Raw genomic sequence first — 26,346 nt, forward strand, 5'->3', positions numbered from 1 at the left:
ATTATATATCAATGTTACAAACTGTCTTGGTTCATCTGCCAAGATAATTATGAAGCAGGTACTTTACTCTTCAGAAAAAATGCATTCTTAAAATTTATTCTGCAAATAAAGATCTAATATAAACTTAATGTAAAAGATGTGACCTTGGAATACTTAATTAATATCTCTTGCATAACTGTCCTTGTATTTATAATCGTTTGAGCAATGGTTAAACACACAATCATAATGATTATGAGTCTAGATACTTCAAAAATTAAAGATTTACCATGACTTTCTATTTACATATATTGTGAATCTAAGTGTTAGTAAGAGTTTGCCTTAGTTGCATGGGTTTGGGGTGGGGTTGTTTTTGGACTGATTGACTGACGAAAGATCACATATACTCTTAAGCCACCCTTTTAACAGTTGTCAGCTCACTCGCAGGTTAAATTTAACAACAACAAAAAAACTTGTGGAAAAAGCCTTTACCCAGAATAGAGCACTGTGCTTGTTATCTTTCAGTATTCTCAGAGGACAGAAAATGTAAAAATATCTCTGAATTTTCCAGTGAACATTTGTACTGCGCATGTCAATTAAGGTTTTTGGAAAAAGACACCCCTGCAACCTTTAAACCCATGTATTACCGCATCCACTGCTTATGAAATAACCCCTGGGTCTCTAATATACACACTTAGATACCAAAAGGAACTTGACTTTACTTACAATTTGGGGAGTTTTTCATGTATCTCAAGAGGAGATTCATGAGCACATTCATGAAGAAAATTGCTTTTTTCTCATTACATCTTTAACATGCAAGTATTGATACGTCAAAGAAACAGCATGGTGAATATTTGAAGTGTTGGCACCTATCGTACACTTTGTATACACGCTGCATGGTACGGCTTCGTACCCTTAGTTCTCTTTCTTATTCCTTGCACTCTCCATCTGGATGCTTTCAGATTAATTGTTGGAAAAGTTCTCTCTCTGGAGGACCCCCCCCACCACCAGGGCCTGTTGCTGTTTCAGGTGTTATGCACCTGCTCGCTCTCCTCCCCTCACATCCTGAGTAACCCAGTCCTTTGGCAATGATTAATTTAAACAGCATAAAACCTCTTTTCTGCTAATGAAATACAATAAATAAATATAGTTATTCTTTCATTACCGTAGTCTCTGGCCATCTGAAAATATTTCACTCAGCTGACAGAAATGATGCAAAATTCCCATTTCCTTGAAGTAATAAAGGGAAAGGTGTTCTTTAATAAAATGAAAAGGGATAGCTGCCAGATGCACAGTTTTGGAGACTACCGTCTACTGGAAACATGAGACATAGCCCTGTCGTGGTTTAACCCCAGCTGGCAACTAAGCCCCACGCAGCCGCTCACTCACCTCCCTCACAGTGGGATGGGGGAGAGAATCAGAAGGGTACAAGCCAGAAAAACTCGTGGGCTGAGATAAAGACAGTTTAATAGGTAAAGTAAAACCTGCGTGCACAAGCAAAGCGAACCAAGGAATTCATTCCCCGCTTCCCATGGGCAGGCAGGTGTTCAGCCATCCCCAGGAAAGCAGAGCTCCAGCACGTGTAATGGTTACTTGGAAGACAAATGCCATCACTCTAAAAAACCCCCCTTCCTTCTTCTTCCCCCAGCTTTACATACTGAGCATGACGTCATATGGAATGGGATATCCCTTGGGTCAGTCGGGGTCAGCTGTCCCGGCTGTGTCCCCTCCCAACTCCTTGTGCCCCCCCAGGCTCCTCGCTATCCCTTTCTCAACAAATACGGCCTTTATTTCTACTCAGACTGCTTGAACAATGGTTAAGTCTGAAGATACTGGTCATTTATGAAGTTTTCCTATGGAATTTTACTCTGGTTCGCTTGGGGTGGAGTGCCGCTCCAGCATCCCCAACACCCATGTGAACGCCCGGTCAAAGCCCGCCGTGGTCCCCCCGAGCCCACCCGTCCTTGCTGCACGCCGCTGAAATCAGGGCAGAGGGACGCGGCCGGCGTGGGCCCGGCTCTCACCAGGGCTCAGGAGGAGGAGGAGGAGGAGGAGGAACAGCACTCATGCAGCCCGTGAGCATGCACCATTCCCGTCTGGAATAATAACCAGCAGTATTAGCCGGGGAGCAAACTTCCAAAATAACAGGCTTTGGCCAAACTCTGTTCCCACTGAAGACATCGCGAACGTTCCCATTGATTTCACTGTGGCAAGACTTGGGCCAGTGCCTTTTATAGGAGGAGTTTGAAATATTTCTTGTCATGCAGTCAAACAGAATAATTGTACCAGCATTTAAATCCAACTGGAAGGCATGGCCAAATTCTTTTCTGCCTCGTTTAACCTTCCTAATGCCAGAATTCATATGGAGGTTTCTGTAAAGCCTATACAGGGCTGTGTCAAACACAATCCTTTCTCATACAATAGAGATTTTTTCCAGGATATATAACTGAAGCAGATGAATTTAAAATTTAATTTCTGTGAGCAGTTGTTCAGGTAAAACGTAACTGCTTAAAACCAGACATAGCAAGTAAGCACAATCAGGAAGAATATGTGTTTTAAGTTTCTGTAAACATTTGGGGCTATGTTCTGTTGGGGATTTTCTAACTCTGTTTCCTTTCACTAGAAATTTCAAAATAAAGTACAGATTACTCTTCATATGGTTTTCACTCACACCCTGACATGGATGCACAGGCAAAACGCTTGTGCGCCATAATGGTTAAAGACATTTGACAAAAATATAATAATGTATTTTGTATAACCCCCCCCCCCCCCCCCGCAACCACAGACCTATAAAGATGTTTGACTGTGTTGTCCTCTAATGTTAAGCCTGACCATACTTCCTAAAAAGATGATAAAGAATGTGGAGTTATTCAGATTTAATGGCATTTCTCCTTCAAAAGGCTTAAAGGTATGGTCTGTAACTGGGCTCTAACCCCTCTGCACTGAGCGCGCCACAAATTCTGCAAATTCTGCCCCACCAACATATGCAAACAGCTCAACATAACTGGAACAACCTCATATTAACTGTCTTTTAAAGAAAAACTGTTAAGCTCTATTCTCTTCAGCCCTAATTACCTTGAAATTACTTTGATGAGAACAAAGTGGCACATTTTTGTCTGGTACTGAGATCACTTAAAATGGGACATGGAAAACAAAAACTGTGTATCCTGAGGGATATCACCGTATTTGCCTATAATTATAACAATAACTTTTATTGGTTTTTATGCTAAGATTTCACATAAGTAGTACTACTGCTAAATTTTAGTTACGTAATTTTCATTTGTTGCTATCTTAATTGTTACAGAGTGCTCAGATTTGTAAAGTTATATCAAGGTGTATAACACAAAACTGTGTTCAATATATGCCTTCAATAATTTCTTTGTTGTTTGAAAACTTCCAACTTACAGCAAAGCTGGCATTTTACGGCCTGCAGAGCTATAAATCATTTTTAAAATCATGATGATATTACTCAAAACAGATGTGAAAACATATGTTTGCCACGGTTGTATAAACCGCTTACTTGTCATACTTAATAAATGTTGATACTTTTATTTTAACTACATTCTTTCTTAATAACTTTGAAAATCTTTTCCGTGGTAAATATATTTTGCCTTAGTAAAAGTAATGGCAGGTTTTGAAAAACAAAGCTCGTTCTGTATACAAATCACACATGTATTTTTTGCTGAGCAACCCAGCACAGACCACGCTCTTCAGTGACTGTCCACATCTGACTGTGAAAAACATTCAACATATTTGAGGTGCACCAGAGCCCAAAATAATTATACACAAGAGAATAATAATACTATCAGGAACAAAGAATCTATACGGGAGTGAGACAAATCATTGTGGAGCGACAAGACTTGTATGGCGTGACAGAAAGGCCCACCACACACAGGCTGGGATTTTTAGAAGGAGAGTATCAACTCTGTCCTAGTGGTGCAGTCCATCAATTATTGGGTGCTTGTATCCTATTAAACAGACATTCCTACAGGAACTGCAAGATAGGTCTGCCACACTGCCAAATGCAAAATCAGCTTGGAATTGTTGGATATACAATGTTGGTGCCTTTAAAATTTCAGCATTTGTCCCACTATAATGTCATCAAAAGGTTTTGGTTCTGGACCTGTGGGACTACTTGAAAATTACATCTACCTGAAAAAAGAAGTAATTTCTCATTCTCACGTTTTCAGAGAAAAACTTGACCTGTGCAGACCAAGTAGAAAACCAGAAACATTATTCTACGTTTAAAATGATAATTTAAAATGTCTCATGATTTTCAAGCACTTTTTGCTGATGCAGGTGAATCTCCGAACACTAAATTCAACCTAAAAAAATCCCCTAAGTGCATGCAGAAGTTAACACATGTACGAAGATGTATTTCCCAGTACGAAATCAATTAAAGAAGATAATACAATGCAAAAATGTAGACCAAGAAATGAATAAACCTATACAACTTTAATCTTAAGGTGAACTATGGTACACAAAATGTTAGCCTCGGATCTTTGTCATTTTGTACATGTTACAAGGAACGTTCAATGATCACGGGAGCCTGGGAACTCGGTTCACAGGTGGTCGGGTTTAAATTATTTTCATGCTTTTGGGGATTCCATTACTGTCTTTTCTGATTCTTAAACTGTACCTTCCTTCATCCATCCTGAGTGACACGACTGCTACTACCAATAACTACATGATTTGCATCTTCGAACCCCATAGGATATGGAATTGTTTTGCTGAAAAATGACTAAACATGTGGCAAGACACCATGCACAGTTCAAAAAAATTAAAACCAACTGCACTTTCAGACTTAAATACCTGCCTATGTAATTACTATAGAAACGTAACTTTTTAATCTTAGGAATGAAGGTATGGTTAATAACTCCTTAGCCTCCGGTGTTGGTCCGTAAATACCAACAGGAGTCAAGAGGGAAGGATTTAAGCATGATGATCCAGACAGAAAATTATCTCAGAATGGCACAAAAGGGCTCTTTTGGGGTTCATGAGGAAAGTGCTTAAATGCCTAGAGAAACCAGTGAATAGAAAACAGCTTCTTCTGCTTTCAAGAAGAGAGAGAGTCGAGTATGAAGATCCAAAATATAAGGAGAAAGTTTCAGGCTCTTCCTACTCATGACTGGATCAGTCACAGGTGTCTAAGGAATAGAGCTGATCATACAAAATCATGAATCTGCTCAAACAATTCTATGTAACTCTGGAACCACAGGGCACATGGAGCCTCCAAATTCTCTTTTGAGTAGCTCATAAAATTGACTACACCTGTCTTTTTAGTTCTCTCAGAAAATACATTAAAATCACCTCAATCAAAATATAAATCAGCTTATGTTTTCATTTATGATAAAATGCTCATATTTACAGCAGACTTCTAAGCACATTTAGCTTATGTTGTCCCCTCTTTTGGTCGCTTCCTTCTCTTTCTTTTCCTTCACATCTTTTTCACTCTGAAACCTTAATACCTCCCTCCGTATATGCTCTGCAGTATTTTTCCAGTATTCACTTATCTTCAGCTTTCTTTTATTTCTTTAACTATATCCCATCTTCTTTTATCGCAAGCACTCATTTTGTATGGCGCTTTCTGTACGTACTGCCAGAATAAACCTCTCACCTAGTAGTATGATTTATTTTTTTTGTTATATTTGCAAGGAAACAAAATGGTGGTTTCTTTCTCAACGTGCAGCCACAGATGCCACACGCTCTCTGCCACTAGAACACCTCCCCGAGGCTTACCTGCATACACCAATGTATTCACTTGCTGCAGTACCCAGCAATCACTGCAGGGAGAACAGAGCAGAAGAGGCACTTCCCTGCCTACAGGACAATCGCTACTGGCCAAACGTCACTTCTTCCCTTGCTGCCTCTTTACTTGTGAGGTAATGTAATTTTATTAGGCACAAAAAATGGCTTATTTCCCTGACCTACGTACCAGCATTAGAGTAGTCTGCACACACATCCCCTGGAGGCAAAGAAACAATACCATGTGACTAATCAAATATTTGCTAGGAACTTCATAAATAATTGAGCCAAAAGACCGGTAAAGTATTAGCCCCATACTATATAAACAGAGAGAAGCAAAGATCTGATTGTTTACACTTCCTAAGAACGCCATGTAAATTCACTGGATACATTATTCATTGCAATTAGGCACTTAGCTCTCTTAAATTTATAATATAATGCCATTGCATATGCAGAATACCAGAGAAAGGAATAAAACACATAATAAGTGTAATTAAACGCCTGAGATGGAAAACAGTCCATAATTTTACCTTTCTCCTTTTGTATTTTTTTTAGGCTGGTCCCAGTTTCTTGATCAATGAGCTCTCCTTCCCTGCTGTTGGTCAGCATGGCTAAAAAAAATCAGAGCGCACAGCTATGTAACGCTGTCAGTAAAAAAATGTCAGAAGAGTGGAAAATATTAAATTATATTTCTTCTTTGCCAATATTTTGGTATTTTAACATTTATTTATACTATATAAGTTCTAAAGCAATTGACCATTTTTGTTGCCCATAATCAACCATTTCACTGTCCCAGTTCAGCACTTAGAGCCACGTAAAATATGCAGCAAAAGCAAATTTGCTCAAGTTGATTAAACAAAGATACCAAGTTAGAACCCAAATTACTACCGAGATGAATGTGATTTCTTATGAAATGTTCAAATTAACTAATTAGAGAAGTACTTCAGAGAAATCATTCTGGGGAAAAATACATTTAAGGATTTAAGTATTAGTAATTATCTATAAAGCAGCAAGCTTAATAAAAATACAGATTGACAGATAGTAACCCAAACTGATAGATGACAGCGAAAAAACAATGCACTGTAGTGTTGAAAGAAATTCTTTACTTAACATCTGCATGATCAGTGAGAGGTGTTAAGTTTATGATTTCAGGATGCCTATTTTCTTTGTTCTTATTTGATAAAACATCTCCTTCTCTGCAGTTAACCAATTACAGAATACAAAGTTACTCCAGTGAGGACACTTGTCAAAAGCTTCATTGCTGCATTACAGGGAGAGCTTTTTTTTTTTTAAATTGCAAAAGTAAAAACTATATATATTCATGTAGATGCAAAGTATATATACATATCTTTACAACAGAAAGCATTAGACTTCAACACACAGAAATGTTTGGTTTAACATAAACAAAACGTAGTTTTCTTTAAAAAAACTTTCAGCACCATTTCTAGACCCCAGAGGCTTGCAGTGTGTGCTGCTACTATTACTGAAACAAGTTACAGTAGCTTTCAAAAGCTACAGTGAGGACAAAAGTCCCTTTTTCACTGTTGCTATAGGAATTTGCATTTCTTGTCCTGTGTATTCCTAGCCCTGTTTTACGTATTAAAAAGCTGAGGGGAATCTACTTTCTGCTCTCTGCCCTGTGTATGCACATGTTTAGGCAAAGTAGTTCAGGTTCTATTGACCAGTTTGTGTAGAGCCAACTGTGCTATGTAGTGCCATGGTGCTGCTGCATGGACCAGTCAAAACGGCAAAATCCCAGCAAGCAGCTGAGTAGTTGTTTGATGGGAATGAAGTCTACATTGACTTACGTGGACTGCACTGTTTTTGTAGTTTAAATCTAGCTCAGCCTGCATGGGCTCCAGTCACTGTGAAGACAACAGTGTTGACATACACTGACGTGAAGAGATGTTAATTGACTTGCCCTAGATCCCTCTTGGAAGCACCAAGAATAGGACCTAAACTTCCTCTAGACTGAATTAGCATTTTAAACACAAGATCGATAATGCACAGGCTGAGAAAACTGTGGTGGAGAGACCAAAAAAAAAATCAGAAAGTCCTCAGCCTCATGGTGATGAGGGAATGTGTGGGCATGAGGAGGTTTTTGGAACAGAAAAGCCATCACAGAATCTGTGACTTTTCTGACACACATGTGAAGAAAAAGATATCTTGCTATTTTTCAATTCCAGGTGCCTTCAAAGGCACTTTCTTACTCCAGCATGCAGGAGAAGTTGGTCATACCAGAGAAGGGGTGATAGCTCCTGTGCATGCGTGGATACTGGCACAGAATGAATCTGAGGGGCTGGCCTCTGCATAGTGATGAACCTAATAAAACAAACTATAGTGATTAATTTTCTGGGTTTTTTTAGCAAGTGAGTGCTTTCCTGAGTTTCCCAGCAAAGAAATATTTGCCTCAAACTTCTAAAATTCTTGAGGTCAGTAACTGCGAAGGGGTGTGAAGCTGCAGAGCACTAACCAATTCTGTCTGGTGTGTTGTCCAACTGGGACGGCGAGCTGGACACGCTGCTGCTCTGATGGGAGGAAGCGTGGCTCCCAGGCCGCTGACTGTCTTCTAGAGATGGAGCTGGAGAAGGGCTGTCTTGAATCCTTTCCTTGAAATAGAAATAAAACAAGGTCTGTGCAATTTGATTCATGAACTTCACTGCAGTTCAATGAAAAAATGAAGTTGGCTAAAACAGCAATAACAAATGGTCCTTCTGAGATAAATAGTGAACAGAATTCACATCGAAAAAGCAGTATTGTCTTCAATAGCCAAAAAGAGTATAGCCTTCTACATGCAATGTATCTGGGCACAGCTTTTAATCCTCTGTGTCATGACATAGCATTTGCCACCTTTTATTTTTTCTTGGTAACTTTTTATTTTCTAGCTTTTCCACACATAGGAACATAAAGAATGTGGTAACTTTTTATTTGCTAACTTTTCCACACATAGGAACATAAAGAATGTTCTTTCCTGTTGTTTTCACAAACTCCTTTTAATCTACAGATAGTAAAATTGACATATATGAGTCACATCTCAAATAAACAATTTAGATTAGGACTAAACTGTCACTAAATGCAGTCAAATCTGTAAACCCACTAGAATCTGTACCTGAGTAAATTACATCAATATCTTCTCAGGGTAGTGCTCAGACAAGCTGTGGCACTGGTAAGAACCTCACTTTTGCATGAAAAGCACCAGTGGCTAACAAAAGTAAGAATGTGCTTGCAAATTCTTATGTGTACATTTGCACACAAAACTTTGATATTAACCTCTCATTTAAATATACATAGTACTTTACATAAGGAGAAAAAAAAAGGATAAGAAATTATAAAAATTTAGCAAAATGAAATGATGCAGCTCTGTGTATCTATACTTGCAGACTGCCTGAAGATGCCGTGGAATTTTCATCAGTAAAAATCTTTTAAGAACAGGCTAGACAAGCGTGGCATAAGTAATAATTCATCCTGTCTTGAGGAAGGCAAGAGATTGTATGACCACTTGAGATCCCTTCCAACCCAGTGACTCCACATGTATAATTTTTCTGAATTCAATTCACAATTCCAGTACTCTTCATTCCTGTTGCCAAGACCAACAAAAAATAAGAATCTTCTAAAAGGGAAGGATCATGGCCTGAGATACTCTAGATATTCTTATCTTAAAATCCCTTCTGTGTTTTCAATCCTTTATTACAAGTCCTTTAAAGTGTGGATCCAATGGAGAGACACTAACAAGGAGATGCTTGAACTTACAGAATTCCAAAAACTGCATCTTTGGAGCTGCCCTCATCCCTGGCAATCAGCTGTTCCCTGGAGAAACTCAGAACTGAAATACTACTTTCTGTTTTTTAAAAAGGGCAATCCTCTTGCCCCCACCTCATTAAAAATCACAATTACAGTGTAATCTGGAAAAGTTGTCTCAAAGGAAATTTGCAATTTTTCTGCCTTTCTAACCTGTTTGCAATGATTTTTCATTAGGAGTATGCAGTCTGGCTACTTGGTGGCAATTTACCATGTGCTTTTGAAAATAAACTCAATAGCATCTTAACTTTTTATACAGTTTTTCCTATACAGTATCCTAAATGAGTAATATAACTTTAGGAAGAGGATGGTAGATTCTAATAGTTTTTCCATGATCAATAGCTAGCATAATAGCTTCTGTTCATAACCTATTGAGGCAATTCATTAATAGCACTGGCAGTAAGTGACATTTTAAGAATATTCTGTTACCCATTAAAACCATCTCTCTAAACCACACTCATCTTCCTATTTACAGATACAGTTGAGAATGATGCAATGGGAATGTGAGATTGGATCTTCCTAATAGCAAGGGGTAGCATTTGCCTATTCCAATCACACCAGCTGAGAACGTAGCTTTGAATGTGTTTTTAATAGGATAGTTATTGTACATTAAATAACAACTGAGCCTCAAAATCATGTAACAGATGTGTATCTATTACATAGCTGTTAGTCCTCAATGGATCTGTTTCCACTAATTATCTGTTATTTAATGAACATACAATAACTAATAAATCTTAAAGGGAGACTTTTAATTGCAGTATTTTTGAATGCTAATTAAAAATGTTTATTAAATTTTAACAGATACGAATGTTATTATGCTGAGTCATAAGTTCTTAAAAATTTGAAAACTGAATGGCTTTAAACAAACAAATTTTCAAATTCTGGGTGAAAAAAGTCAAGATCACTGATCTTAAAGTCTCCTGTGTTTTCTTCTTCTCAATCTTCAGAGTGGTTTTAGAGGTTGCTGAGAGGAGCAGAAGAGTAATAGAGAGTCATGACTTACTCTGTGGATGGGTTGCTTATTAATTTACTTTTAAAAGAAGTCACATTCTTACCCCAAGAAGTATTCTCCTAAATAAATGATGAATCATATACATGCAATCCTGAGCTTATAAATACTATGTATCTTTTACCTTGTGTAAATAATGGGTTCCAAATAGGTTTCTGCTAACAGGCTACAACTCTGACTGTAATTTTATTTGCATGGATTTCAGTTTTAACAGTCCTCTTTGGCACTATTTCTTCTCTTTTTACCACAAAGAGTACTCAATTTACAATTAAGATATCATTTTGAAATGATTACTTTTACAGAAGAGTACATAGTTTAAGCAAATTTCATTGTCTATTGCAACCATGAAAATGAATAGCCAAGGAGAGGACATGCCAACTGTTCTGCAAAAAAAACTATGAACAAATATGACTATGAATTAACACTTAGATATCACACAAACAGCCATATATGTCATCTTAAATGGGAGTTATCCGAGTAATTCAAAAGCTGATGATTTGGAAAAGCAAAGTATTCCAGCTCCTTCTGGTAACTGCATTTCCCATTGTCTCTTGCTATAAAATAATCTCTGCTTCAAGTAATTTGTCTTCAAACTCAGGGTCTTGGTTTGAAATGTTCAGGCAGAAATAAAAGTGTCAAATAATAATGTCGTTCTTAATCACACAGTGAATCACTTCCTAAGAGAATTAGGTGATTATGTCATCTAACGTCTTCGCGTTTACAAAATTTTACATATACAGGGAAGATACACTTTCCCCTATAAGCAGCAAAGGAGCTGAATTTTGTTCTGTATCATATGTGCTACAAATGGGGATAGAGCATCATCATGTAAGACTACATATGGATTGAGAAATTGTCTATTTCTAAATGTTTGTGTGGAAATGTAATGCTGAATTTCCCCTACTATAATGAATAACACCATGAACAGACTTTTTTTGCAAGTAAACAGATCCATTTTTCAGTCCTGTAATCAGTATGCATCTATTTAGCTACTTAACAGCAATGTGCTCTGGTTCATTAGGTAGCTACTGTTGTGTCTCAGCCTAGTTAAAATTTCACAGCAAGTTAATCTATTTTATTACAAATGAGAACACAAGTGATAATGTCCTCACCATTTTCCAAACACAGGGTTAACAGTATTTGTAACAAATCAATGAGGGCATTTAAATAGGAAAATTGCAAATCTAAAGCCTTAACATTTTTTTACACATTGATGACTTCATTTTATTTGTCATCTATGTATTTTACAACCTTGTTACTTTTCATATATTTTATTTTTTTTTCCTCTTGAAAACAGCTCAGTTCCCACCAGCACACTGCTGTGCAGCCTGGTTCTATAGTAGGTACACTCACAGTAATAGAGAAGCATTTCTAAATAAAGTCTTATTTTCTCCATTTGTATTTCTTCCTATTTCATAAATTTGCGAGTTTCATATTTTAGGTTATAATGCAATGAATTGTATATATAAAATTTACAGATTGTGAGAATCTTCTGAAAAATGAAAACATTTCTCAAGATCTCATCTATTTATCTAACTATAGTACCTACTTTATCTTATCTTTTCTCTTCCCTTTACAGAGCTGTAACATAAATTCTCAAAAAAGACTTTTGCCGTATTTAATCCTTTTGAAGGGTAATATATTTCTGTCTCACTAAAGACCAGTGTCTTGCTTGGGCTCAGAAAATGTAGCTACGAAGCTTGACATTGTTAATTTTAGTTTTGATTTAGGTTATCGGCACTGAAGTCATCAACTCATCCAATTTCCAGATACATCCTTGATTTCACCTCAATATCCCTTTTCTATCCCCTGTGAGGTAGTATTCCATACAAATAATATGAAACACTACATAACAGTTGCATCCCTACTAGTTTTATTTGAAATATATATGAACAGCTTATCTATTTTTGACATAATCATCTTGACCTTAATTCCTTACCTCTGATTTTTTTTTTCATAGTATTGATCTTCATTTTGTGTCAAGAGTTGGAGAAATGATGCTGTTGGATTTTCCTTTATTTTTCTTTATTCTTAGGTCTAATCTAGCTGTAATTACTCTTCCAAATGTTAATCTATTAATGAGTTCCTAGAGGATTTAATGGCATTTCACTGCTGACAAGCAGGTTTTGGAAGTTTGTCCGAGTCCTGGATATTTTATTCAGACATTTATCTTGATATTTCGTATTTAATTGAGGTGCTGCTTCTGTACTCTACGGGGCTCCGCAGTAGCAGGAGAGCTGGAATTCACCAGATCTCACTACTGAAACCAAGAGGAAGGAAAAATGGGGATTCTGCTGTCTTTAGATCTAGACTAGAGTTTTCGACATCTGTAAGAAAGATTCAGAGCCGATGACCATGTTGGAAAAACAGAGTTCATAGGCTCTGGCAGAATAAATTTTCCAATGTTAATTTGCACACTAGTTCCCCACTGGAATGTTTATTGTGCCACACCTCAATCCCCCAGTGCTTAACAAATCACTATCCAGATTCTCAAAATGCACTACACAGTTAAAAAAAATCTAGAAACCAGCATCTCATTTTTCTGGAGCGGTCCGTGAAGCCAGGAGCAGTCAGCCAGTAGACTGGCTGCAGCCCTCCTCACCTCCTATCCAAACCACCACAATTTCATGCCTGTGATATCGCTGCTCCTATCTCCCTGGCTGAATTCCACCCTCAATAAAGAGCGAAGAATAAGAAAATACAATTTCAGTTAGCAAAGAATTGAACTGCTAACCATTTTTTTCTTTAGTTAATACTAAGACACATATTTCTTTCCAACTGACCTTAGTTGATAGAAATACTAATTGAATTCTAATAACATTTTAAATAGTGTTCTAAAGCTAATGCACTATTGAGAAAAGCAATACATAATTGGCAGACTTCTCAAAGAAAAAGAATAATCCTGACACAGTAAGCAGGAGCTGTGCTAAATCCGAAATGATGCTGGACAATGGCCGACAAGAAATACAATGGTTAGAGTTACTGTTTCTGGGCAAAAGAACAGTGGTTAGGTTTGTATTTTGAATCATCTCAGTCTGGAAATGGGTACACGCAAAGAGTATGGATGACTTGTTGGTCTTCTGAACTACTTGTAGTATCTCCAATTGCTGTAAGAACTGGAGATGAACAAGGTAAACAGCTGGTCTAAAACTAAGATAGGATCTGTATGTCTGAAAGCCAGCTGGATCCCATTCATCTTCTGCAGTGTATCGGGTAGTCATTCACTTAAAATATGCACTTTGCCATTTAAAATGCAATTTTTTTCACCGCATACATATAGTTGTTTCAGTTGTAGTCAACTGGCAATTATTTTCCCACCAAATTTAAGAAATCATAAAAACTCTTCTACATTTAGTGATTTTTAATACCAGATGTTCACTTGCTAATTCCATTACCTTGTGACTACTTCCTATCAATTCATTAATTGCCAGCTGCTCAGCCAAACAGAAAACCGCAGCTAATCAGATGGTATTGGTAAACAGCCAAACAAGAGCTTCCTTCTTCACCATTTCTTAAATTGGCAGTCACTGTGAAAACTATGGCAACCTTCACTCGTATATTAAGATTCTACATTTACATTTTACTTTGAATCTGGAAGTATAATATTGACTAAAATTGGAAAGGATCTTGCAATGGAAACTTTCTACTTGTACCCCTCCTATGAATTGTTTCACCCAGTGCTGCTACTGAATGAAAGAAAGGCACTCCAGGACTAATGATGATAATGCTCTATCTAACCTACTTTATACTGTATTAGTTATTAAGCACAAATGCAAATGACTAAGCCAATACTAAAAAGATCTGAGCCAGAACTAAAAGCTAGTATGTGCTTGGCCTAACAATATTCCCTTGCAAGCTTTGCAAAAAAGAGATGTACTTGCTTCTTACTGTATTTTTTCCACTTGCAAGTTTAAAATAAGTATTCATTGCTTATTCTTTAACCTAGCAACTAGGTGTCTCGGTGTTAACAAGCAAGGCATTCTTGGCATTGCAGGGAGAGGGATATGCCTGCCTTCAAAGCAGGAGAGGTGAGGAGGATATTTAATGCAATTTGCAGGGACCTGAACATCTCCCCATGTAGTAGTTTCTCTGTATCAGTGAATAAAAAGATACAAAACCGCACAAAACTGCACACTCACTTCTCCTTTGCTACAGATACAGCCACAAAAATTAGCCTTATAAGAAACAAACTTAAACTACTCTTGTCTCATGTGTCACTCCCCCAACATATTCTAGTACCCATTTCAGCAATAAGCTGCCAGCAATAAACACATGCTATGAAACGGGACAGAATAAATCTAATAATGAGAAAAATAACACAAATTTTATGGAAGTTTTATTTTATAAATCTTGTAATAATCTGGAAACATTTCAGAATGAATTGAATGCACAGAGAGCTATGAAATTAAATGTTATAAATTCTGTAACGAGAAATGTTTTTATACTGAGAAGAATTGTTTCAGAGTATTCTGAGATGGCCACATTTTTCTGGCTGTCAGGTAAATATTATGAATATGAGTTGTACAGCACACAGAAAATAGCACCTCTCAGCAATAATTACACAGCCCATCTGTATTCTCTTTAGGGAATTTAAAATCATGTCATATACATCCTTTACAAATGCTTTAACAATCCCACGAAATAAGGAAATGAACAGAACACAAAGAAAAGGAGACTCAAAAATCTCTACTGCATGTCTAGATCACACTGTACAAATAATGCTTTGTTCTCCTTATCAGTAGACCAAAATATTCAGACAGAAATTGTGTAGAGTTTATGTGAAGTACAAGATTTCAGTTTCCCTACCAAAACAAAACATTGCATTTCACCCAAAATATCCCCATTTTTTGGGGGTGTGGGGTGTCTGGGGGTGGTGGGGTGGATGGGAAGTGGGTGGGTTTTGGTTTGTTTCTAAAATACATTGGGGTGAAATTCTGAAAGAAAGATGATTTCAAATACAAAAATAAAAATGCTTTATTTTGAGGGTTTTTTGAAGCAAAGCATTTCTATTCCATTTAAACTTCTTTTCTCTGGGTTTTCCAGCTGCATTCAAAACATGTGCCATTTATTCCTTATTGGGACCTGGACAAGAGCAGAAAGAATAAGAGAAAAAAGAATAAGTAGGAATACAGGAAGCATGAGGGAATGACGGTAGAAGAAAAATGGGCAGCAGGAAACCAATTTGCAGAAATACTCCTACTCAGGAGAAGCACATCTCTCAGTGGCTCAGAAGAGGTTGTTAGAGGGCCAGAAGGAAAGGGAGAGAGAACGAGGAAGAGAGATGGAGGACGAAGGGTGAGACATGAGGAAGAGGAGCAAGGACAGCGCAAAACATGTGGGGTGAATAGAACAAGAAGCAAGGAAAAACTGGGAGAGAAGGGCAAAAGAGCCTCTCAAACCTCTGGGATAAAATTTTGCCTCATTGCTTGACTATCAGTACTCCTTTGATATCTAACACAAAAGGGAGCACCTTAAGGCCCCTGGTTTGGATTCGGTTCCCACAATCTCAAGCCCACCCTATCGACAGTATCTCCCACCAACCTGTTCCAAAGGACATCTGGGAAAGTGGCCTTTCAGTGAATATACAAAGACTCACATAGTCAGGCACCAGAAACTTGGCTCTTGCCCCAAACATCCCCCCCACCCCCTCCTGCCTTTTGGCTGCAATTCTGCAAGCGAATATGTTTTTTTAGTCATATAAGCTCCTTCTGGCTTAATCTGTATAAATCGAGACTTTAGGCTTGATGACACTACCTGATGCCTTTATTGTACGTAGCCTGAGGATCAGCAACTTGAGGGCTCATTCCACTGTGGACAGAACTGTTATATGGGCACGGTCCAATTCTGAGGTTCAAAAGTACTGTCAATGAACAGACGAGCTATTCCCATTTTTGCTGTGACACCTCTTCATGTGAGGCCTCAACTTCTTTGGACCCAATTTAATTTAAATGATCTGTTAAGATTTAGGTGTGCTTTCAGCTTTCTATTCAATTTGTGTTCTCAGCACAGATCTTAACAGCTCCTTTATGAGAAACTGTATAATATGCTGTGAATGCATATTAATAGTCATATTCGTTACATAATTAGTGATATTCATTATAGGTCCACTGTAAAATAAAACTCTTAACGTTACGTAGTTATTGCTCTCTGGAGTCGAGTTGTTCTACAAACTTCAGTGAACAATCCCTTCTCTTTTGTATAAAGGGCCCATCCAGACTTTGCTTCTGAAGACCTGAAAATATCATCACTGAGTAGATTTTTCGGAGTTTCAGGAACAAAATTACTGGATGACAGCAAACCACTACTTTTATTCACTACTATTTCTAGCCTAAACCGTGATTCAAGTGTACTTCAGCTAAGTTCCACCCCAGACTGGTCCTCAAGATCAGGCTGGCAAAGCATATTAAACCTAGGCCAGTAACCGGATTGCAGAGTAGATGCAAGAGGAAGAGAGAGGGTGGTGAAGTCAGTGTTGCTGTCAAATTCTGTTTTTGCCATGAGACCCTCAATTATACAGATTATTCAGAACCATTTGAGCCAAGTTCCAAACAGAGCAAACTCTTTCAGATGCACAGTAAATGCCTTAAAGACTGCATTTATTACAGGGGCACTGTCAGAACCGTAGCTATAGCACTGCTAGCGGGTGCTGCTACAATCACATCAGATCACATTATAGAAGGCTAAGAAGGTTTTGTGAGCTTGGCCATTGTGCCTGCCTAATTTATGGTGTTCCTGTCAGGAAGAAATCAAGTTTCATAGTTATGACATTTCTTTCTGGAGCACTAAATGTTAACTTTGCTGATCATGCATATCTTGGTAGAACAGCTTATTTCTAAATGGCAAACGTGATATAAAAAGCATAATGACTTCATTCAAAACCTTTATAAAGCAGCTGATTCTCACACCTCTAGAAAACAGGCCAAGCGGTATTTTAGTCATCAGAGTATGGAAATAGATACATACTCAATATATTCGATTCATTTCGCCCATTTTAAGTAACGACATGATGCTGGAGTTGCAGTCTATCTAAAACTAGTAATTTTTTGTAGTTATTAAATGCACTGAAATAATGTCACATAATAAAAGTAATACTGCTGACATGACAACAGCAGTAATGCTTTTCTTTTACACGTTTCGTTTTGTACAAGGATTTCATCTTAACTGGTCACCATTCAGAGCTAGATGATTGTACATAAGGGAAGGGAAGGACAAAAGGAGCTTCACACTCTCTGTAATAAAATTAATATACAGTTTCAGCACTCAAAACAAACGAGAGAAAGATGCAGCATCACTTGACAGGTGAGAGTAACACAGCAATGGATGCACACTTTACCTCCATCACATTAGCTACTGGTGTATTTTCCTCTACATCATGTAGAGGAAATAATTCCCACTAGAGTGCTGGTGAGACCTACTGTTGCTGTGGAGATATTGTGTATCCTCTAGTGCAGGTGTTGGGGAAAAAATAGCTGTAAATGAATAACTAGCATCAGCAAGGGCCTGCTAAAGAGCATCCTTAAACCTAACCGTTTGCAAAAACTGTAGTTTATATTACAAAGAACTAGTGTTGTTTACAAATACATATACAATCCTCGTTTTGACGTACTGACAGCATTCAAAATATAATCAAAGCTTATGCAGTCTACTTGCTGCTACAAATATTCTACTGCTGTATTTAAGTTATAGTTTTCTCAAGAGGTCTCTGAACAGTTATAGAAAAGGTTACTGAGTGAAACGAATAGAACCTCAATTAATATCTAACAATTCAGTGACTTGTATTAACTAAGGGACAGCTGGACATCAGAGATAGCACATGTCCCCCACCCAGTCAACAACTGTGCAGATACACTGATGATAAGAAGTTTTTATAGATCTCAATTCTAAATTGTCTCTAACTAGGGAACCACCCCACTCCCCAAATTTTACCAGCCTCCCAGAATCCAAGAAAACAAAATAAACACAAAATCAAACTATTAAGAACAACATTTGCCCTAGTTTGGAAGCGGACTCTCAGTAAAGAAGAAAAACAACCTGAGGCAATTTTGGAGATGCTCAGGGCCAGGAAGAAAATCAGAAGAAAAACAAAGACCTCCAGAACCTCAGCAAGAGAGACACGTAATATTTTATGATACTGTAATGTGACAAGAGAGATTTGCTTTCTTTCTTGAATGTATGTTGGTATCAGTAAATACAAGTATGAAAAACAAACATGTGCTTGTGTACTACTAGTTTCTTTCCCTGCTTGATGTAGAAACAAAATTTCCTGCAGCAGCAAGCTGTGACAAGATAAAGTACAATCCTAACTAATTTATTCTCACAATTAGCCTGTAATATTGGCAACAGTAACTTTCTCAATGATAAAATAATTATATTTTATAATTAAGATGTTTTACAATAAAGATACAAAAGATTAAGTTCAGCAAATCAGTGAAAGTTATTAGAATAAGGCAACTCAGAACTTTGGGATTCCAGTATGATGGGGATACATGAGTGTAAATGATCATAAATATCAAAATAAAGAGACAGGTACTTTGCAGAACAGATAGCTCTATAGACTCGTATACTTAAAAACAAAGAAAAATGGACTAAAATAACTACCTTTCAAAGCTGACAAAAATTTAATTTTGTCAACAAGAAACACACGTGCATGCAAATACACTCAAAAGTTAGACTGACGAAACTTTTCATTTTTGCTCAATAAGAAGAGGACAACACTGTGTTTTAGAGAATCCCACAGCACCAGTCCTTCACATACACTGATCCTACATCCTTCTACTTTGAACATTTCTTGTCTCAACATATTTTTAGTGTGTGGCAGGACTTCAGCTCTCAACACAGGCAGGAAATTTTAACAACCTGCTTGGAAGAGAGTATCAAAAGTATAAATATGTTTTACCCAGCCAGAAGGAAATTTAGGTGTGGCTACTGGAGACAACAGTCACTAAGGTACTTCTGATGATTTTCTCTGCTATTAACCTGTTCTGGAATTGCACCGCACTGAAGTTCGTGTTATGCTCTATAGCATTTTCTTTTAAGCATAACATTAAGTTTGATTTTAAACAACATTTTAGAATAGCTTTTGAGCTTTAACAGATGCAGCACTGCTTATTCTCCTACCCTCTAGTCAGTGTTATTATCTGTTTTTAATTACATTACAGATTTGTAGATAGGGCAGAGCATCTTAACTTCTTGACTGTACTCGTGGGTATTTCCTCAGACTGAAGCACTGTCAGGAACAGCAGACCAGGTGTGCTATAGGCAGTATAAGTATAAGCTCATTGCCTCTTAGTTATCTTCCTTAAGAAAGTCACTGTAAATGTTTTTGTTAGCCACAAAGAGCTGTTTTTTCTAAGCCTCATAGATGACTCTTACCTTTATAACAGAGGCCCCTGCCCTGGAAAGAGGACTGTGCATTTGGGCTGCTGCAGCCATGTTAGCTATTGTATTGAGGTGGTTCATCTGATTCATTGCCATTGCGACCGAAGCGGGAGGTAGGCTGACGGGAAGCAGAGGGTGGGGCATCATCATAAACGGCAGGTCTATCCCTAAAAGAGAGCATGCAGAGGTTATACGTGTCAGTCCCTCACTTTATAACCCTAACCTTAATTTTTAGAGTCTATATTCTACTGGAACACTGACTAGTCAAACTCAATACTATTACGCGTTCGTAATTTTGATGTTACATAGAGGATAATTGTCTTCGCATTCCAGAAAAGGCTGTCTGGTTTGTATTAGGGAAAGAAACATACAGCTTTGAAGTAGCACAATATTAGCAAAATGAATATATAACAGTGCGTCAGTTCAGTGATCTCTTTATTAGCAGCAATAAAGACAAACCCACAAAACATGCAGATATTTGCATGTTTTTCCAATACATCCGATGAATATTTATTAATAATTTTATTTGACAATATACTCCTACCAAGTCCTCTTACTATTATTAGTTCACATACACAGCAATCTGAGACTAGATTTTTGTATTAGGACTATTTCTTGAATACAGGAAGCTGTGGGTTGGACTGTAGCCACTACTGCACTACCATACAGAAGGTCTGGGAACTGGAACATGTAATGAGAGGTTAAAATTGTTGCCAGAGGTTTTAATTTCCAAAAAGTCACTTTAAATTGTCTTCTGCTATGGATATAAAACAACTTAAGAAGGTATGAAATTCATTTGGACCAACTTGCAGATCTTGACATTGCCAAAAAGGTGATGTTACTGCTAGCAAGAACTGGATTCTCATGCTTCATTAATATCTGTTTCAGCCTGTGTATTACTTGCAGTATTTAGTAATGACTACAATGGAAAGCAAGACCCAGACACCAATTCACTGAAAAAATTGTTTCAGGTTATTTTGCATTTAAGAATTCATTAGCGAGACCACTTGAAGATAGTTACCTTTGGGCATCCAAAATTATTTTTTCAGAAAAAATAGGACTCATTCTGCCAGACAAAATGTGTTATCATTTTTTTAAATGAAATTTAGATTAGAAATGCTCATTGAAAAATTCAGGTACAAGTAGTAAGTAACATAATCATATAGCTAGTCAGAATCAGAACCACATGCTATTCACATTAATTATTTCTAGAAGTTTTTTAACTTTGGCTCTGTCATAACTATTTTAAATGAGAAGGCCAGTCACCATTTTGGCGTATGACAGAACCCACAATAAAAAATATCATTGACTGATATAGCTTATGTTATTCCACCACAATTTGACTATAGCAATATAAAAACAGGACTGCGCCCACCACAAAAGGCAGAATTGTATATAGTCTGAGCTCCCACACTATTTCTGTTTAGCTTGAGTATATCATGATCAACAACTGTGATGTCTTATGATTCACTATATATTTTATATGATGATCCATGCCAATATTAATTATCATAGGTAATAAGCAAAGCCCACATACATCTCCCTTCACTTTAAACCATACTGACAATCCCTTCAGTGCTTACATCCATAAGCCTTTGTTCCCCTGCATATCTCCCTTAACAGCCCAATAATCTTTCTATAGAGTTCCAAAACTCCCAGACACCATCTGGCCACATTGAGTTGTATGTCTACTTAAAGTCCAATTGACATGCAAACTAAATGCAAACTACAAACAGAATTTAACAGCACATCACCAGTTTTAAGACACAATCCGTCAAACATTTCAGAGGACTATGAAGAAAATATATCCTACACTTGCAAATCATTGGACATAATGCCTGACATTCAATAAACCCTTTAATAGCCTATAGACATTTGCCTACTGCAAAATCTACTATAAAATATCTTTAAAGTTTTCTTTAACAGCAAAGAACACAATATCCCTGTATGTAAAATATATACAGGTATTGAATTATGCAAAAATATAAAATGAAAGGATAAACTACAGTGAATTTGAGTCCTCTGATCTGGTGTTTCTCAACTACTGACACTTAACCCAAAATGCTCAGCTCCATACCTTCCCATGAACAAAGCAGACCCATTTTGTAAGTATCATTTCAATAGCTTTGATTTGTTCAAGTCTGGGGCTCTACATAAGTAGCAAGGAACTATCTGCTCCTACAATTGTGTAAGGAGCCAGAAATGTCCTTCATTCATTAAAATTAACACCAAAAATGAACTTTCAAAACTTTGAAGAGCTTAAATAACAAGAATTCAGACACAGTGAGATTTTCATTCTTCATCCACCACCATCTGTTAGAATTAACTTTACTCCTCACTAATTTTTAAATTATTAATCCTGAACATCTTTCTTGGAATAACTTTCCCTTCCCTTCTTGCCCTCTGTGGGTGCAAAGGAGAAGGGGAACTGCTGGCTTCCCACCTGCCGCCTTCCTAAGGGAAGGAAAAGAGATGGATCTGAAGGGAGCTTTAAGTTCCAAATCCAAACTTTATTGGTGTCCTTTTACTCCAGCTGCTTTGGATAGCTGGGTTCAACGGATGACCTTGCCCACACCTGGCAGGTACAAGGCAAAACATGGCAGAGGGATTGCTTCTGCTCACTTTCAACTAGACATTCTGCATTTATTCCTGGGTCTTATATTTATATTTGGTGGTCAGCAATTTTAAACTGGAAGACAATTTTCTCACATAGCTAAAATTTTAAGCAACTTTATGGTTATTTTTCCCTTCAGTCCAGGCCATGGAACTGTCAATTAAGGACTGACAATTCCTAACCCAGCAGTGGGTGACTACTCAAAGAGGGCAGCTGTATCCCAGTGGGTGGCTTGGCCACGATGCGCAAGTGCAGCAGACAGTGGGAGGACTGACCCTCCTGTCGCTCATGTGTCTCCCGTCCATTTCCCCCACCTCCAGGAGGCCGGGAAGGAATGCAAGCCCAGCCTCCAAGCAGGGCTCCATGTACGTTTTTTTCCCCCATAAGAGCACAGTACATACTGTTGGTGAGCAGGTGATTCTGCTGGAGAGGACTGAGTGGGTGCGCGCTTCCAAGGCTTGACTGCCCTGATAGTGTGGGATGACCAATGCTATGCTGTGATCCCGTTGTAATGGGAGACTGAAGCTTGTCTTTGTCCCAGGAGGATTCACTCCCACCTGTAAAACAGGGTACAAACAAACCATAAATGGCATATACTTTTCTTTAAAAGACATTTTGCTTGGTTAGCAATGAGCTAATACTCTTTACCATAGCTAAGCACCTACCACAAACAAAGTACCTGAAACCTACACCTGATTTTTTTTTTTAAATAAATTAATAAATACGCATCAGGCAAAAAATATGATTAAAAACTTTCAGCATCACCTACCTTCGTAACACCAGTTTCTGGAAACAGGACAAGCTAAATGTTTAAGGATAAAATCATCCAAGTAAACATCAATCACAATTAAGTAAACAAGGCAGAAAGGGAACATCTGAGACACTGAATCACAATCTCCTGCTATCACAGGGAATCAGGCCACCCAGTCCCTGCCAGAGACTAACTGGTGTCTACCTGCGGGCTCCTCAGGTCTCTCACCACTGCTAATCTTACTGGAGCGTCGCTCTGCTACTCCCTCCCTCCAATGCTCACTAGCATTCTAGCTTAAATTCATCCCTGAACAGGTTACAACAATTTATCCTGCTGCTATGTTATCTCTGAGCTTAAATAGCTTTCCCTCCACTGCTGGGTTTGATCCTGGGGATGTCCTAAGTGAAACACTTAAACTTACCTAGGTTAAACAAGCCAGGGATTAGGTTGGCCTAGGAAATCATTAGTATTCAGGAATTTAAAGAGTCCAGGTATCTCTTAGGCACAGTAATTACTGTCTACAACAAACCCACAGTTTTTAGCGAACTAAGCACTCGTGTCTCGTGTTTGGTCTAGAATATCTGTTAGGTCTTCTGAAGAGAGGGTGTTCTGCAGCAATTTTACAGATTGTAGTTTTCTTCAGTATTACACTTATACACTTGAATAACAACAAGTTCCTTTTAAACAGCAGTTAAGTAGACCATGTTAGTGAATTCTGAAATACACCTGGTCCACAAACAAACCACCTTAAAAAAGTTAGATTTAACGTTTCTAGAACAAAAACATATTTTAAGTACAGTTTCTTCTCAGGCACACCCCATATTTTCAATTAGATTATAGATTGTTATGAAAATGTGTAACTGCAGTATTGACTTTGTTTTGAATTTATGAACAAGAATTTCAATTAGAATAAGTAAATAGATTACTATGATGCAGCAGATAGAGGCAGCAAGCAAAAAAACATTTTAATTGAATATGAAAGTAACAGAAAAATTCCATTCTTTATGACAACACTTAGCTAATAAACATGATTAATACAGCTAAATGAAAAAGTTTGAAAGATCAATGATTGAGAAGGAAATCACTCCATCATTTTAGCACTATGTCCAAGTATGAATTACCTTCCTATAAAAGATTTCTAATTTGTAAAATGATGACTAATACATTGACAAAGGAAGATACACTAAATTATGCCATGTGATATAATATAACATGGCATAGTGCAGTAATTAGAAGAACTACTACAGTTAAGGCTGTGTCAGCATCTTTGTTATTAAATATACTGTATATCAGCTCTTTCAAATAACATTTGACTGATACTTAGTATAGAAGTTGTTCATTCTGAATATTGTGAAACAGAGATGGTATTATTTGGTAAAGTATTTCTCAAGTTAAATGCGTAATTTAGGAAAGATCTGAGGAAATGCTTAGCATTTGATTTTATCAAATGAGTTTTATTTTTCTCCATATGCTTTTTCAGTAAATTCAAGTTCAACATTTATACTTTTTTCTTCCTCAAAACCCACATATGACATGTACTTTAGCATGCATTTTTTGCTTAGAAAGAGATTTCGTACATGTAACTTCATGTATTGGGGCGGCAGCCATGAAAACTGTGCACAAGACAGTTTGTCAGAGATTTTTGAATGAGAAGAAAAAACTGCACTCTTCATCTAAAGTCTCCCTTACCCCATTTGTTCTTCTCCAATACTTCCAACCTCAGGCACAGATGGTCTAAACTCTTAGCTCATTTACTTATTTCTGGAAGTTTCTCTTGTCCTTCCAAAGCCTCATGCCTCTACTCACCACACTTGTGCGGCCCTGAAGCTGTAGCACCAGAGTGCCCTACCAGCCTTCTGTGCCCAGCTTTACAACTGTTGCACGTTCCACACGAAAGTACAATCATTCCTATTTTACAGACAGGGAATTGCACTGCGCAGAAAAGCGACTTGCTTAAGGAAATACAGGCAACCTGCAGTGGAACAGGAAACTGAATTTAAATTATGTTGTACAGTCCAAATCACTGTACCAGTTTTCTTTACAGATGGGGACAATAACAACTTTTTTCCCTGCAAATTCCACTTGTAAATCTGCTCCAGTATTCAGTACCAGCAACACAAGAATAAATTGCAATACACTTATCTCTACAGACCATTCCTGTACTCTTATGTTCCCTATCACTTCTCCTTAGAGAAAGAAAAAAAAAATACTGCTGAGCATACGATGTATAATAAAAGTGCATGTTAAATGAAATGTATCCTGTAGTCTGCAGTATACCACATAGATAACAGCTTCATCACTTAATCTGGACTGCATACACTATGTAGTAGCAAGTCTCTTAAAAAGAAAATAATAATTAGAACTACTTCTTACCTAGAACTGTTCAATTGTGATGTGTTTTAAGGGCAGTATGATTATCTCCAACTTACAACTGGGAAAGTTGAAGCTCAGAATTTTGAAGCAACTTCCTCTGTGTTACCTGGTAGACCAATGGTGAAACTGGAAGAGAAGTCAGGTCTCACAGGTCCTACTGCTGTGCTCTATACCATAGATGCTTTCAATTCATCCTACCCACAGGCCCTTCGCATAGCTAAAAAATAATAGTTTTAAAAGAAAACTTGCATCCTTCCCTGTAGTGTCTATTCCCATGCAGTAAGAAAAATTTACATATAAATTAATAGTAAGCCAGAACTAGATTCACATTATAAATCAAATATGTAAAATGCAAACCTGTGGTAATATACTCAGTCCTTTTACTATCATGCAACTTTAAAAAAAGATATTCATTTTTGCGCATACACATTTTCTTATTTAGTAACACAGTTGTCAGCATGTTATATCAGCAAATACATATTTGACATATATATATCAATGTGTGTTTTCAAATGCTTTGTAACCATAACAATTAGAAGTGAATAAATCTATAAAAAGTAAATCCTCCTTAATACTTCAAATTCAGGTTTAGGTACAATTTTTCAGAAGACTTCTGTTCATTGCCATTTTTTGTCCAAATAGGTGCCATCAATAAGGCAAAGATGTCATGTTTTGATTCTAAATCCTGTCTTTGGTATAATG

The 26,346-nt window shown here is 37.4% G+C and overlaps 1 protein-coding gene across 4 annotated transcripts in view; it reads right to left on the reverse strand.

Moving 5' to 3' along the window:
- DACH2 (dachshund family transcription factor 2) overlaps positions 1 to 26,346 on the reverse strand; it is a 314,600-nt gene that overhangs the window by 49,614 nt on the left and 238,640 nt on the right. For all 4 annotated transcript variants that reach the window (XM_069811523.1, XM_069811522.1, XM_069811521.1 and 1 more), the window contains exons 4-7: positions 22,922 to 23,077; positions 19,901 to 20,073; positions 8,195 to 8,330; positions 6,252 to 6,332 (exon numbers count right to left, since the gene is read on the reverse strand). In XM_069811523.1, coding sequence (XP_069667624.1) covers positions 6,252 to 6,332; positions 8,195 to 8,330; positions 19,901 to 20,073; positions 22,922 to 23,077 — 546 coding nt within the window. The remainder of the gene's footprint in view (positions 1 to 6,251; positions 6,333 to 8,194; positions 8,331 to 19,900; positions 20,074 to 22,921; positions 23,078 to 26,346) is intronic.

Source organism: Haliaeetus albicilla, chromosome 23, assembly GCF_947461875.1.
Source record: "Haliaeetus albicilla chromosome 23, bHalAlb1.1, whole genome shotgun sequence".
Classification (NCBI taxonomy): Eukaryota; Metazoa; Chordata; class Aves; order Accipitriformes; family Accipitridae; genus Haliaeetus; species Haliaeetus albicilla.